Source organism: Crinia signifera, chromosome 1, assembly GCF_055691185.1.
Source record: "Crinia signifera chromosome 1, ASM5569118v1, whole genome shotgun sequence".
In the NCBI taxonomy this organism is placed as follows: Eukaryota; Metazoa; Chordata; class Amphibia; order Anura; family Myobatrachidae; genus Crinia; species Crinia signifera.
The window spans coordinates 469,787,002-469,801,405 of record NC_139217.1 but is presented as its reverse complement, the minus strand read 5'-3'; the positions used below and the strand labels follow the sequence as shown (position 1 = coordinate 469,801,405).

The window sequence follows — 14,404 nt, the reverse complement described above, 5'->3', positions numbered from 1 at the left end:
CCTAGTGACTGGATATGCAGCACTCTCAGTGATGTCACTGGCTCCTAGTGACTGGATATGCAGCACTCTCAGTGATGTCACTGGCTCCTAGTGATTGGATATGCAGCACTCTCAGTGATGTCACTGGCTCCTAGTGACTGGATACGCAGCACTCTCAGTAATGTCACTGGCTCCTAGTGACTGCATAGGCTGCACTCTCAGTGATGTCACTGGCTCCTAGTGACCAGATAGGCTGCACTCTCAGCGATGTCACTGGTTCCTAGTGACTGGATAGGCTGCACTCTCACTGATGTCACTGGCTCCTAGTGGCTGGATAGGCTGCACTCTCAGTGATGTCACTGGCTCCTAGTGGCTGGATAGGCTGCACTCTCAGTGATGTCACTGGCTCCTAGTGACTGGATATGCAGCACTCTCAGTGATGTCACTGGCTCCTAGTGACTGGATATGCAGCACTCTCAGTGATGTCACTGGCTCCTAGTGACTGCATAGGCTGCACTCTCAGTGATGTCACTGGCTCCTAGTGGCTGGATAGGCTGCACTCTCAGTGATGTCACTGGCTCCTAGTGACTGGATAGGCTGCACTCTCAGTGATGTCACTGGCTCCTATTGACTGGATATGCAGCACTCTCAGTGATGTCACTGTCTCCTAGTGACTGGATATGCAGCACTCTCAGTGATGTCACTGGCTCCTAGTGACTGGATATGCAGCACTCTCAGTGATGTCACTGGCTCCTAGTGACTGCATAGGCTGCACTCTCAGTGATGTCACTGGCTCCTAGTGGCTGGATAGGCTGCACTCTCAGTGATGTCACTGGCTCCTAGTGACTGGATAGGCTGCACTCTCAGTGATGTCACTGGCTCCTATTGACTGGATAGGCTGCACTCTCAGTGATGTCACTGGCTCCTATTGACTGGATATGCAGCACTCTCAGTGATGTCACTGGCTCCTAGTGACTGGACAGGCTGCACTCTCAGTGATGTCACTGGCTCCTAGTGACTGGATATGCAGCACTCTCAGTGATGTCACTGTCTCCTAGGGACCAGATAGGCAGCACTCTCAGTGATGTCACTGGCTCCTAGTGACCAGACAGGCTGCACTCTCAGTGATGTCACTGGTTCCTAGTGACTGGATAGGCTGCACTCAGTGATTTTCCTAGTGACTGGATAGGCTGCACTCTCAGTGATGTCCCTGGTTCCTAGTGACTGGATAGGCTGCGCTCTCAGTGATGTCATTGGCTCCTAGTGACTGAATATTTTGTACTCTCACTGATGTCACTGGTCCTTATTGAATGACAAGGCTGCACTCTCAGTGATGTCACTGTTCTCTAGTGAATGGTTAGGGGTCACTCTTAGTGTTGTCACTGGTCCCTAGTGGATGGGTAGCCTACATTCTAAGCAACATCACTAGCTCCTAATGAATAAATAGGTTGCATTCTCCATGATGTCACTGGTTCCTAGTGACTGGAGAGGCCTCATTATCAGTGATGTCACTGGCTCCTAGTGACTGGAGAGGCTCCATTCTCAGTGATGTCACTGACTCTTAGAGAATGGCTAGGCTCCATTCTCAGTGATGTCACTGGCTCTTAGTCTTTGGTTAGACTGAATTTTAATAAAGATATAAATTAAAATCGTCTCAGTCTATAATATGACAGGCTACTTAGAGACGCTACACAACAAAGATGGATGCATCAAAAAATGAAGCAAATTGTTTTATTTCTACTATTTGCAATATTCTCATTTTACAAATAAGAATAAGCCGTTCCCCACAGAGCGTTAGGAATAGGAAGACGGTGTACTCTAGAATTAATCTCATCTTTGTCCTGTGAAATCTCCAAGCTGCCTCCTCCGAGTACCTGCTTCCCAGAGCTGCCTCTCTACCTCTTTGCTCGGGATTTAATGGAAACCAGCTCAGTCCACTCAGCCGTCCGGGAGAATCAATTATTTTTTTTTTCTTCCCCGAGTTATTTTCTATAATTTCTGATGTGTGCGGCCTAAATTAGCTCTCAGCTAAAGCCGGCAAATACGTCTCTCTTATTTTTAATCACCACCAGTGAAAATGCTTCTGTGTGCTGGATAAGATAGGTTTGATGGTAAGTGATCAGGGGTCAGGTATATACAGAGACTCTGAAAGAGTTTTGATGATTGCAATTATAAGCCTATGCTTTGACACAGCGTACAATGAAAGCCTTGCAATTAAACAGCTATTATTCCAGGCTGCCAATACCAGTGGTGGCCTATCAAAATTCAATTTCATTCTGTCAGAGTATTATTCACACTGGGCTTCATATTGCACGTAGGGGAGAAGGGAGCGGGTGAGAAATACCAGTCTGTAAAAAAATATAGATATATTCACGTCTGGGTTTTTTTTTTTATATCTATCCAGCTGTAATTGCAAAAAAAAAAATATATATATATAAAAATCCCAGTCCTATCTATTTAAATGTGACATTATATTTTTTTTTCCCTCTGCCTGGGGGTAATTTTAGATCTAAGTATAAGAAACTTCACTTATCTCATTTTAGCTGCAGATTTCAGCAGCTTGCCAGCGAAATGTTACGGATTCTGTGTTATGTTTCGCTTAATAGGTTTCTAAATTTCCTTTTTTAAAACATCCCTTTCTTGTTCACCGCTCTCTCGCTGATTTATTCATAGAATTCAGTGACATCACCCTAACCCGTTCCTGGCTATGTCATCGCCGCTAGTTTGTGATGTCAGCTCTGCAGCCGAGTGATTGCTCTGCTTTTGAATTTTGGGTCGTTCAATTAACCCCGTTGACTGATTAATGCACAGATGTGAGCAGCAGACCCCTGTGTTTTGGTTTTGGATCTGGAATTCTTTAAAAAAAATCGATAAAAACGCGGCTGCTTCTGCCCCGCTGGTGAAAAGGTTACCGCAGCACTTGTATGTCACGAAAGGTGTTAGCGTCCCCCCTTTCACATCGCGATGCCGGGTGGTACCTGGGATCTCGATGCAGGTTCAGACCCGGCTCCGACCTGGGTTCTGCTGCTTTCCAATTAAACCTTCCCCTGTGACCCTTGTTTAACTTTTCTTATATCCCGGGTCTAATTGCTGGGTTGCACGACCCAGGTTATTAGGTGTGGTGCTTTCACTTCGATGTCAGCAACCGGGTAATGTAATTACACAGGCTATTTGGGTAATTCAAAGGGATTTTAGTATCCTCCAACCTTTGTGTCTTATCTTAAAAACTATGACATGGCAATGGTCGACGTCACAAATTTTTAAAAATGTTTGGGTATTTTTTCATGCATTACCACTTGGCATTCCTGTGTGCAGCGGCGTCTGGGCAGCGGCGGCTGGCAGCTTGTAGCGCTGCGCTATTTGCTGGCCTGGCAGCGCTGCTGATTTTGAAAAGACTGTCCAAACGCTGAATGGCTGAGAGAATTCAGCCAATCAGCGCCCGCCAGTCTTTCTTTAAAATCAGCTTCCTGCCACGCCGCCCGACAAATAGCGCAGCACTACAAGCTTCCAGCTGACGCTGCCCGGAACCCACTGCCTGCCACCCGACACCGCCGCAGCAGCTCCCCGGGGCAGTGCCGTCTTCTCCATTGGGGTGGCCCTCTAGAATCCTTGGGCCCCTGGACAACTGCCCATTAAGCCCAATGGGAAAGATGGCACAGTGTGCGTGTGCATTCTGATGTCACGTTAGTTACGCCATGCCAACTGGTCCTCAATAAAAAACAACCCCACAGCGTTTTCTTCTTCCAAACCATACGGATGATGCTAATGATCTATAAAATGATGTCACCTGTACTATTTTGTCACGTGAGATACTTACCTGCAGCAGTAAGAGAGAAATTAACTTATCTATTATCTTCTAGAAGGTGCTAATTAAATAGATTCCCATTGGTCGCCCATAGCAACAACATCCCATCTAAAACAGAACTTCCGAGTTAGTAAATTTCCCCCTATGCGTCTGAGATTCCAGGTGCTTAGAAACATCTGATTCTACGTGTGATTGGGAAGATTTCTTTTTTAGCAAATATGTAAATCCGGTTCTGAATGTAAGACTCAATATGGAGATTTGTAGAAGTGAAATACATGAAGATTTGGGACGATTCGCTGCAGCTGTTCTGTTTGCAGTGTCTCCAGCCTAAAAGCAAATATCCAGCGGGAAAGCAAGAAGAGAGGCGGCAATGCATCCCCTAAATTATGCAGGAAAGCCTCCTGTTTCCCACTCATTTCTATGCAATGAATTTGAACTCTGAAGTCAGCTGTGGCTCGTCATGAATTGCATTTAGACGACGACTGAGTCGGCATTAAAGGGACCGGTCTTCTGAGCGGTGTAAGCAGCAGCTGCATGAGCTACTTACAGTATGTAGGAATATGCTAAGATTCCCCAAACACTAACATATTGGGCCCTATTCATCCCACTTTCCCCGACAGCCCTCCTGCACCCTGCTCAGCCACACATAGCAGAGTACAAGTGGGCGATCAGAGGGAGAACCCAATGACTCAATTCATGCTGAATCGTGTGATGTATGATAGGGGCGGAGCTGCAATGATGCGATTGTGATATCACACCCCAGACAGCCCACCTTAGTGCCAACCACACCCCCTAATGGTCTACCACACTGCCCCCTCCCAGAGGGGCCAGTGAACAGAAAAATTTGCAGGAGTTCATGGCCTTGCACATGCGTACTGTGAAACTTATGCATGCGCAGTGTATCGATAATCGGTCGCTGTCCGATTTGGCCACCGCGTGATCGAGCAATCCAATGATGAAATGGGTGTTACGGGCATCATACAATTGTTCTAGCTGGTTTTGCATGTGTTAAGTATAAAATGGTCTAAACATTTTTTTCTAAAAACAGTGATAAACAATGTTTTTCTGCACAATAAATGCGCAGCACATAGAGTATATATTTCTGTTTTAAGCCACTTTTAATACATTTTAAAAATATACCTCTAACGCTACCTGCAATCCTAAAAACACCTGTCCAATCACACAGCACCCCATGCACCTGTCCCACATCAGGTAAGCCATTTTCAGTATTTTCTCCTGAATAAGAGACTTACATTTGGTTATATTTATTGTCACGTTAGTCTCCCTAGGCGATATTTAGTAAGATGGACGCTGCCAGTGTGGGGGAAATACTGGGAAACCATGTTCCCCTTTTCAACCCCCATAGGAATATATACATTTCAAAGACATCTCTGCTTAGTGGGTGGCTGCAAATAACTTTCACAGCTTCCAGATCACCCGGCTGGTCACGTTTTCCAGGTCACCCAGCAGGTGCACAGGGAGAGTTGACCCACTGTCAAAATTTACAGAGCACAATGGTGATGTAATGACGTGTGTACGTTTTGGCACGTAACTCTGAAACAAAGCAGCCTATTACAACACAATGCAATACTGAAAATCTACGGACCATGAGCTCTAATTTGTCTATCTATCTATCTCTTACATTGTATTCGCAGCAATTACTATAGCATACCACCCAACTGTCCCAATCTCCGTAGGACAGTCACAATACTTTTCTGACTGTCCCAAGCCCCCCCTGCATGTTGCTGCTCTGCCTAGCAGAAGCAAGAGACAGGGTGCATGGCCAGCAGCTCATAGAGTGCTGCCCATGCCCCCACAGCAGGGAAACAGGGGCCTGGCCTCACTGGACTGCCGCAATCATAGGCCACACCCCCTGACCACAAGGCCATGCCCACTAATTTCGGATGAAGAACATCTACTTACAGCTGGAATGCCGGCTAACGTATCTTTCTTTATGACATACCTCCCAACATGATCCTCTCCAGGAGGGACACTATGCTCTGTTTCTGGACTTACCTCTTAATTTATAGATTACCATCACTTGTGCTGAAACACCTTTCTTATCAATTACAGGTGATGGCAATCATACATTATGAGGGAAGTCCAGAAACAGAGCATTCTGTCCGTCCTGGAGAGGGTCATGTTGGGAGGTATGTTATGGCAATATAATAATGTTTTAATATAAAGCCTGAACTTCAGCCCATCTGGTAGACAAACAGACAGACAGGGGACATATGAGACAGAGAGAGGGGACATATGAGAGTGAGACAGACAGATAACGGTGAGTGTGAGAATGCTGTGACAGTATGTGTGGATTCCATTACCAGCAATAATACTGACAGGTATCTATGGAAACAGTAACACAGCAGAGTAGAGTACCAGCAAATGCCCACTAACACACAGATTATAATATACAGCAGTGGTGTCAAACTCATGGCCCTCCAGCTGTTGTGGAACTACACATCCCAGCATGCCCTGCCACAGATTTTATATAATGGATTGCTAAAGCTGTGGCAGGGCATGCTGGGATGTGTAGTTCCATAACGGCCATGAGTTTGACACCACTGATATGCAGAATGATCAATGATGCCGTCCCTTATAACATCACATTAGTTGTTAGAGGATGCAGAGGAAAAGTGACTTCTTTTCAGAATAAGACTGACAAAAGGTCAGCATTGTGACATCCGCCCCCTCCCTCACCCCGCCAGCACCCCCTCCCCCAGCCCCTGCTGCCTGACATGACATTGTGTTAAACACATATAAAGATACTATCACAGCTAAGGATCAATAGTTTTTACTGGCGCAGACGGTATAATCACTTTTCAGAGAGTATAACCAATATTTTTTATAGGCTTTACTGCGCTATCATTTTGATGTATTAGTATATTACATATTCATAATATCACATTATCAATATTTGGAATATCTTTTACTTACAAATGGGCTGCGAGTGGTTGGGAACGGCCTGTGCACTCCGAGCAAACGACCAAATGAAATGTCATTATATTAACTATACTGCTAAAAAATGGCTGCGGGGAACGCTCTCCAAAAGCACGAACAGTAATTAACCTCTTTGTTCCTTCAAGTGAATGCTGGGTGACTGAAGCTGGTCAGCGCCACTCGCTCCCGTGGGGTGGGGGGAGCTGGGTACAGACCAAGTATATCACGTGTGTCATCCACTTAACAGTCACACATGTTTATTTATTGATTATCGATTACTTATATACTGTAGTAGTGTTCATTCTAGCACCCGCTATCTTTGAAAACCCATGCAGTTTCTCTTCCCTGCCTGGGGTGTCACTGTCTGCTGTGGTGCTTCTAGCACAGTGTGGTCTGTATATCAGCACTGATATGCAAACCAGACCTGTGCTACAAATACCACAGGTCCCCTCTCTGCGCGTCACCCCCAGCGGGTGCGAGGTGACATGTTGGCGCCATCAGACAAATCCGCCTGAACAGAGCAGCAATTGAATATCTCAATTGGGCGCCATCTAGTGGCTTCCGGGGCAAAAATAGTTGACTACTGCCCTTAGTGTTGGGAACAATGGGCCTTATTCAGACTTGCTTGCACCACCGGACACTACAGTACGTGTCAGTTTGCCACATGATAATGCTTCGGCTGATACCGAATATTATATCGGTAGTACAGCCGCTCCTGTGAGCTGCATTTACATAGCGGAGATCCCCGGAGCTGCTCGCAATGTTTTTGGTTTCCTATCTGTAATAGGAAGATGCTGTCAGCGTATATCATGAGCGAGACATCACCAAACCTTAACGGGCGGCCCAAGGGAGCGCTTTATGGGCGGGACCAAGACAGAAGACGCAATTTGTTTTAATTAAGGAGATCATGTATAGCATAATTCACCCAGCGTGGGACAACATGACCGCACAGGGCAGTTTGGGGGAATTACAAGACGTCGCTGTAAATTTCCTTAACTGTAATGCTGAAAATATGGCATCGGCAGACAACGGAACGCTGCAAGGGGAGGTGGAGAAAAGGGGGGGGGGGGGGGAGTTTACTGGCGACAGAAGCAGGATAACTGCGGATGGTCACAGACCTGTCCCCAAATATAAAGGACTTCAGCATCTAGTCAACTAGCGAGCCATTTGAGGGTATGCTTAACACTGTTTGGTACCCATTTCGGCACAAAACCCATAAAAACCCATGGCAACCTTTTTCCCCAAAAGGTCAACGCACAACGTCAACATTGACTTTTTGTCAATGTTGACGTTGTGCGTTGACCTTTTGGGGTCGAATATTGACTACTGATGCACATTGTAGACCAGGGGTGGCCAAACACCGGCCCTCGAGATCTACCAATGGCCCATATTTTCCAGGTCACCTGTGGGTCTGTAGAATGGGTATGAATGAATGCAGTATGTTTGGAAATGTGACAGTTAGTAATGACTACAGCTGTGCACCAGCTGGGTGGTTTGGGAAATGTGACAGTTAGTAATGACTACAGCTGTGCACCAGCTGGGTGGTGTGGGAAATGTGACAGTTAGTAGTGACTGCACCTGTGAACCAGCTAGGTGGTCTGGGAAATGTGACAGTTAGTAATGACTGCACCTGTGGTCTGCACCTAGCTGGGTGGTCTAGAAAACATGAACAGTTAGTAGATCTCGAGGAACGGTTTTTATACCCTTGCTGAAGACATTTCAGTCGACAACCAAAGATGTTCATCACGTGTCAAGCCTTGAAGAAAGATGAAGTGGAGACGTTGCCCAAGCAACCAATCAGCTTGTACCATTGTTCTGAAATGATGGAAGCTGATTGGCTGCCCAGAGATGAAGATTGTTCTCCTTAGCAGAACCTTCCTCAGATCCCAGCGTGGGATGACAGTGCTCAGAGTATAATAAGACAGACGCGAGCACGGACATTGGCTGGGTCACACACGGACCCACAATGCTTCTCTGCCATATTATGGGGCAGATGAATTAAGCTTTAACAAGAGATAAATGAAAGGGTGATAAGGAGAGATAACCGTCCAGCCAATCAGCTCCTTACTGACTTTTTTCAAACACAGGCTGTAACATGGCAGTTAGCAGGTGATTGGCTGGACGTTTATCTCTCCTTATCACCCCTGTATTTATCTCTTGTTAAGGCTTAATACATCTGCCCCATTATGACGTAGCTTAATGATTTCTAGATGGATCAGTAATGGGGATCTGGGAAGATTAGAATTGTTATTAATATATAAAGGTTGGTGTTTTGGGGGGTTATATCTTAAATGTTTTTGTTACTCTATGACCCCTAGCGGTCTGCAGGTAGGGAGGGGTATTAGGGAAGGGTTACCTGCCCATCGGGATGCCACCATCGGCCCTCTGACCGCCCCCACTCCGCACTCTCCCAGGCTTGTGGAAGTCACTGGGATCTCTTCTCCCCCTGTAATACACATAAGTGCAGCTGCTTAGCTTTGTGCTGAAGTTTTGCTTTGGGTTTTTGATGTCTGACATAAGAGCTGACGCTAGGATTGTGCCATACAATTATCATCCGCACATAATTCATGGAAGGATATTCTAAGGCAAGTTAATTCCTCTTCAAACAATATTGATTTAAACACCCACCTTCAGCTGCCACACTAATGAATCACAGAGTAAGTACTGTAGACTGCGCAAGAAAACGGAAAGGGCACGGAACATTAAGACACGCTTTCCCACTTCATTTTTAATCACAGCCTACAGAATAAATGCTATCCTTCCCTGTTTCCTGCAGGGTTGCAATAAAAGAGAATGCTGTTGAAATGTTTTAGTTGCATCACCTGAGTGCTGCACTGCACCCATTCAGGATAGCACCCTAGATGACGTATGTGGCCAGGGCCGCCAATAGGGGGGTGCTGTGTGGCCAAATAAAATACTGCACTGGCTTTTGAGCCAATCAGAGCTTGTGTACCTACCGGCAGCCGCTCTGATTGGCTCAACAGCCAGTGCTGCATTTTAATTGGCCACTGACATCCTGAGTTGAAGCTCCGGGACCTCCGGGCTGCAGCTCTGCAGAAGAGGAGATGGGGCAGCAGGAGCTGGGATATGGTAAGTCAAGTGAGGAGGGGGGGGGGGGGGGGCTGGGGCCCTGACTGGAAATTAATCCTGGGCCCCAAAATTCCTGGTGGCAGCCCTGTATGTGGCTAAAGGTTGACAGTTATTAATTGCATATAGTAGCATATAGTTTACTCAGTGTTATATAAGTAGCATGGCAATACGGATATATATTTAAATCTAAGAGTATTTGAGTTGCCGGATAATGATCTGTATAATGACAGAAGTAGATGGAAGTAATAGTTATCATTTCAAAGAATTTTTCTATGTACTTTTACACTTATACTTTTCCGCTCTGTTTAATTCACACATTACAGAAATGCAAGTTTAGTAGACAATCCTTCTCCAAACTGCATTTCAATCAAATGTACAATCATTCTCTGTAAATAGGGAAGAAAGCTCCTTGGGGGGAGATATATCAAGTCTTGAGAGAGACAATAAGTCGGCGTGGGAAGGAAAACAAGAGAGGATAAAACATAAGAACCAAAAGAAAAAGGAAGATAAGATGTCAGGGAAGAGAAAGGAAAATAGGAACAAAGAGAATGCAAGGCGGGAAAGAGACAATAAGGGTAGTGAAGGGAAAGGAAGAGAATGGAATAGAAAAGAGAGGAGAGAAGACAAGGCAAAAGAAAGGAATGAGAAAGAACAGAAGAAAAGTTAAGGGAAAGGAAGAGGAGTGAAGTAAATTTAAAGGTAAAGAAGAGAAAAGAATGTTAAGGGAGAGAAGAGAAGTAAAGTGGAAGGGGATAGTGAGAGGTGAAGGAAAGAAAACAGAGGGAAAAGATGGAGAGGAGAGTAGGGTAAAAAAGAAAAGAAGAGGGAAAAAAGGAGAATTGGGTAGAAAAGAGGAGAGTGAAGAGGAGAGAATGGTAGAAAAGAGGAGAGAGATGAGGAGAGTAGGGTAGAAAAGAGGAGAGGGAAGAGGAGAGTAGGGTAGAAAAGAGAAGAAAAGGGAAGAGGAGAGTAGGGTAGAAAACAAGAGGGAAGATGAGAGTAGGGTAGAAAAGAGGAGAGGGAAGAGGAGAGTAGAGTAGAAAAGAGAAGAAAATGGAAGATGAGAGTAGGGTAGAAAAGAGGAGAGGGAAGAGGACAGTAGGGTAGAAAAGAGGAGAGGGAAGAGGAGAGTAGGGTAGAAATGAGAAGACAGTAGAGGAGAGTAGGGTAGAAAAGAGGAGAAGACGGAAGGGAAACATACAGTACATAGTTTACACAGAGGAAGACTACTGTAAAACTAAATATCCCCTATCCCCAGTATACAGATCCTTAGACCATTATCCCCCCTGCACACTTTCCTGCCTCATTCACCAGCAACATTTCTGCAATACATCAGTTTATGAGTGGATACACATTAGGACAACTGTAAAGCTTTGATATTCCCATCTGGGAGAATTCGTACAGTAGCTGCCTTCAAATATGCGCAATTATGAACAGCGCATTTTACTGTCTCATCCCACTGAAGCCAAGGTAATTATTAAGGTGAGTAATTGTACTTAATCTCTGTTACTTTAGAACATCATTGATATCCGAATTATTTGATGCAAAGTGCTGTCTGCGGTATTTAAATAGCTGAATTTTGCACAAATACACTTTGGTAACGACATACACTAACAGTTCTTCCCAGGATTCCTATGTGATCATTGGGTAACAATGATATATATTATTATCAATGTATTACAATGGAAATCAGAGATAATACGGAAGAAGGCGTCATGCAATATCAATGGAATCTCATTCGGGAAGTCATTGATGTTTTTTCCAACACTAGACCTGCCAACGCCGGATGTGCGCACTTAGTAAGAAAGTATTGGTTTGAAGCTAATAAATTTATTATTTATTATTTATTTATTTATTTGCAGTTTCTTATATAGCGCAGCAGATTCCGTTGCGCTTTACAATAGTAAACAGTGATAAAACAAACTGGGTAACAACAGACAGACATGGAGGTAGGAGGGCCCTGCTGCAAGCTTACAATCTATAGGGATATAGGAGGGAAACACAAGGACAGGCACCAGTAATAGCATAGCAGTCCCAACAAGTTACAAGTCCAGAAGGGAAGCTATATAATACATAAGTGCCTCAGAGGGTTATGCGTGTAGAACTTAAATATGATAGGCTTGCCTGAAGAGGTGAGTTTTCAGGGAACGCTTGAAAGTTTGGAGGCTAGCGGAGAGTCTAATTGTGCATGGAAGGGCATTCCATAGGATGGGAGCAGCCCGATGAAAGTCCTGTAATAGTGAATGGGAGCTAGTGATCCGCTCAGATGAGAGACGCAAATCTTGTGCAGAGCGGAGTGGTCGAGATGGGAGATATTGTGTGATAAGTGCAGAGATATATGCTGGTGCAGTATGGTTAATAGCTTTATATGCAAGTAGAAGTGTTTTATATTGAATACGGTAATATACAGGCAACCAATGGAGGGACTGGCAGAGCGGATCAGCAGACGATGAGCGTCTTGCAAGGAAGATCAGCCTAGCAGCAGCATTTAAAATGGATTGCAGTGGTGAGAGTCTGTTTTTGGGAAGTCCAGTTAGGAGACTATTGCAATAATCAATGCGGGATATAATGAGTGCATGGATAAGAGATTTAGTAGTGTCTAATAAAGACAATATGGGGTTAATAACGGTGACTTGACGGAGCTATTTCTATTCCACGTATACGGCAATGCTCCCACCGATGATGAATACAAATGACTGCGAGGAGGGATGGACAAAGTCAATGAACCGCAGGTCCCTTTAGCCTCCGAGTTACTATGTAGCAATGTTCACTATTATCACGTCAAGCACCACTAAGTCAGGGATTCTGAGACTAATTGCGTCGGTAATGATATTAACCATTACAAGGCTTCTTTGCATATTGCACAGACAAATTCCCGCCAACGGTGAATGGTCTTTGATCCCAGGGAAGAAAAGTTCAAACGTTTAAAAAGAGCTCAAATTGGATTAACCTCATCAGGGCATCAGGAAGAATGCATGGCCACATTACATTAAGAGACGCAATGGCCTGGGGGCTGACAATAATCAAGGAATGAAACAGAGAAGACGTGTTGGTGTGTCCAGTGTTGTGTGGGAGTGGCCAATGGATTGTGGGTGTGGCTAGTGCATCATAGATGGGGTCAGTGCCATGTGGGTGTGTCCACCAACTACCCTATCAAACCCCAATGTACAATAAAGTTGACGAATTGTATTATTTTGTGAAGAAACCACAGCTGCCATTTTTAATTAATTGATTTATGGGTGACCATGCAGCCAAATGGACGGCTTATGTGCCGTGTCATTTTGTGGGCACGTTCCGGGCATGGACGCGATAAGCCCCCAGGCCCCCAGCATGTTAGAAAAACCGGTTGCAGTTTTGCGATTTTCGACACTGATGAAATGTCGACATGATTTCAATGTCAGCAAGACATTCTTAGTGGTCTAGCAGTGACTAAACCTGGTCTGGCACGTGTGGTACCTCCAGCAGTGTCTTCCAGGTAAAGCAGTCAACTTATGGTGACTTTCGGTGATATAGATAAATGTTATCCCCCTCCCACAATACCTTACTCTTAGCTCCCCTCCCGTAGCTCAACCCTAAGCCTCCCCTTGGAGTTTAACCCTTCCCATAGTACCTACCCCTCCCCAACTGCAACCAATCGCTAATGCAAACTATCCCTAAAGCTGGCCATACACTTATGTGATTTTGACTGATTTCACCTGATTCCAACACATCGGGCCAAGAAAGCGAATAAATGCCATTTGTTTTAGATCCGATCTGATGTGCACATCGGAGCCTCTAGATCGCAAGTGCTGCTTGTAGGATCTGTCGAAGAGGAGGGGGCAGATCAAGGGGTATCAGCTGGAACATCGACTCTTGGAGAAGTCACAGTAAAGTATGGGGGCATGTCGATAGTGTGTTCATCTTGGCAATCTGCAGATATCAACATATTCAATGTTGACATTTCAACAATGTCCATATCATAACCTTCAACATTGTGTTGTTAGCATTGTGATTGTCCCCACTGTACATATGGTTAGTGCGTGCGCCCCCATCTGGTTATCCCATTCTGCCCCTCACAAGGAGACGAGCTGGGGTGCAGGGATTTTCCGGTGCCCATGACATTATCACAGAGAACCAGTATTAATTATCCCTCCCCTTCTATGATTATCGGAGTACTCCAGATAGCTGGTGCTCAGGTTTCTGTGTTCAGTTCTCACTGACAATAAACTACAAGTCCCAGAAGTCTTTGCCAGCTGTGGACACAGAGCCAGCTTAGATGAAGCTACAATATTTTTTAATTAAGTCAAATGAATGTTTTTCTTGCGCGCACAAGTGAGGCAGCGAGGAATCGGAATGAGACTTTCCGTGCGCTGCAATAAGTCCTCTAGCAAAGCAATTAACTTTCCCGCGTGTAAGCGCGGCGCAAAAGATTTACAATTCCCGAAAACAGCCGGATTCGCTGGAGAACATGAATCCCACAAATAATTAGCTGTTCCCTATCTCTCACCTCCAATCTGCATCCACAGGCAAATAACAGATGTTGGAAGTAACTTTTCATTTTAATGCAATAAAATACAACTCCACTTGTGGCTGACGGGCGACAATTCATTC

At 45.0% G+C, this 14,404-nt stretch overlaps 1 protein-coding gene across 1 annotated transcript in view; it reads right to left on the bottom strand.

Moving 5' to 3' along the window:
• The window catches only part of CELF4 (CUGBP Elav-like family member 4), a 667,347-nt gene that overhangs the window by 69,754 nt on the left and 583,189 nt on the right, over window positions 1–14,404 (bottom strand). Inside the window, exon 4 of the mRNA XM_083151898.1 lies at window positions 9,081–9,170. Coding sequence (XP_083008024.1) covers window positions 9,081–9,170 — 90 coding nt within the window. The remainder of the gene's footprint in view (window positions 1–9,080; window positions 9,171–14,404) is intronic.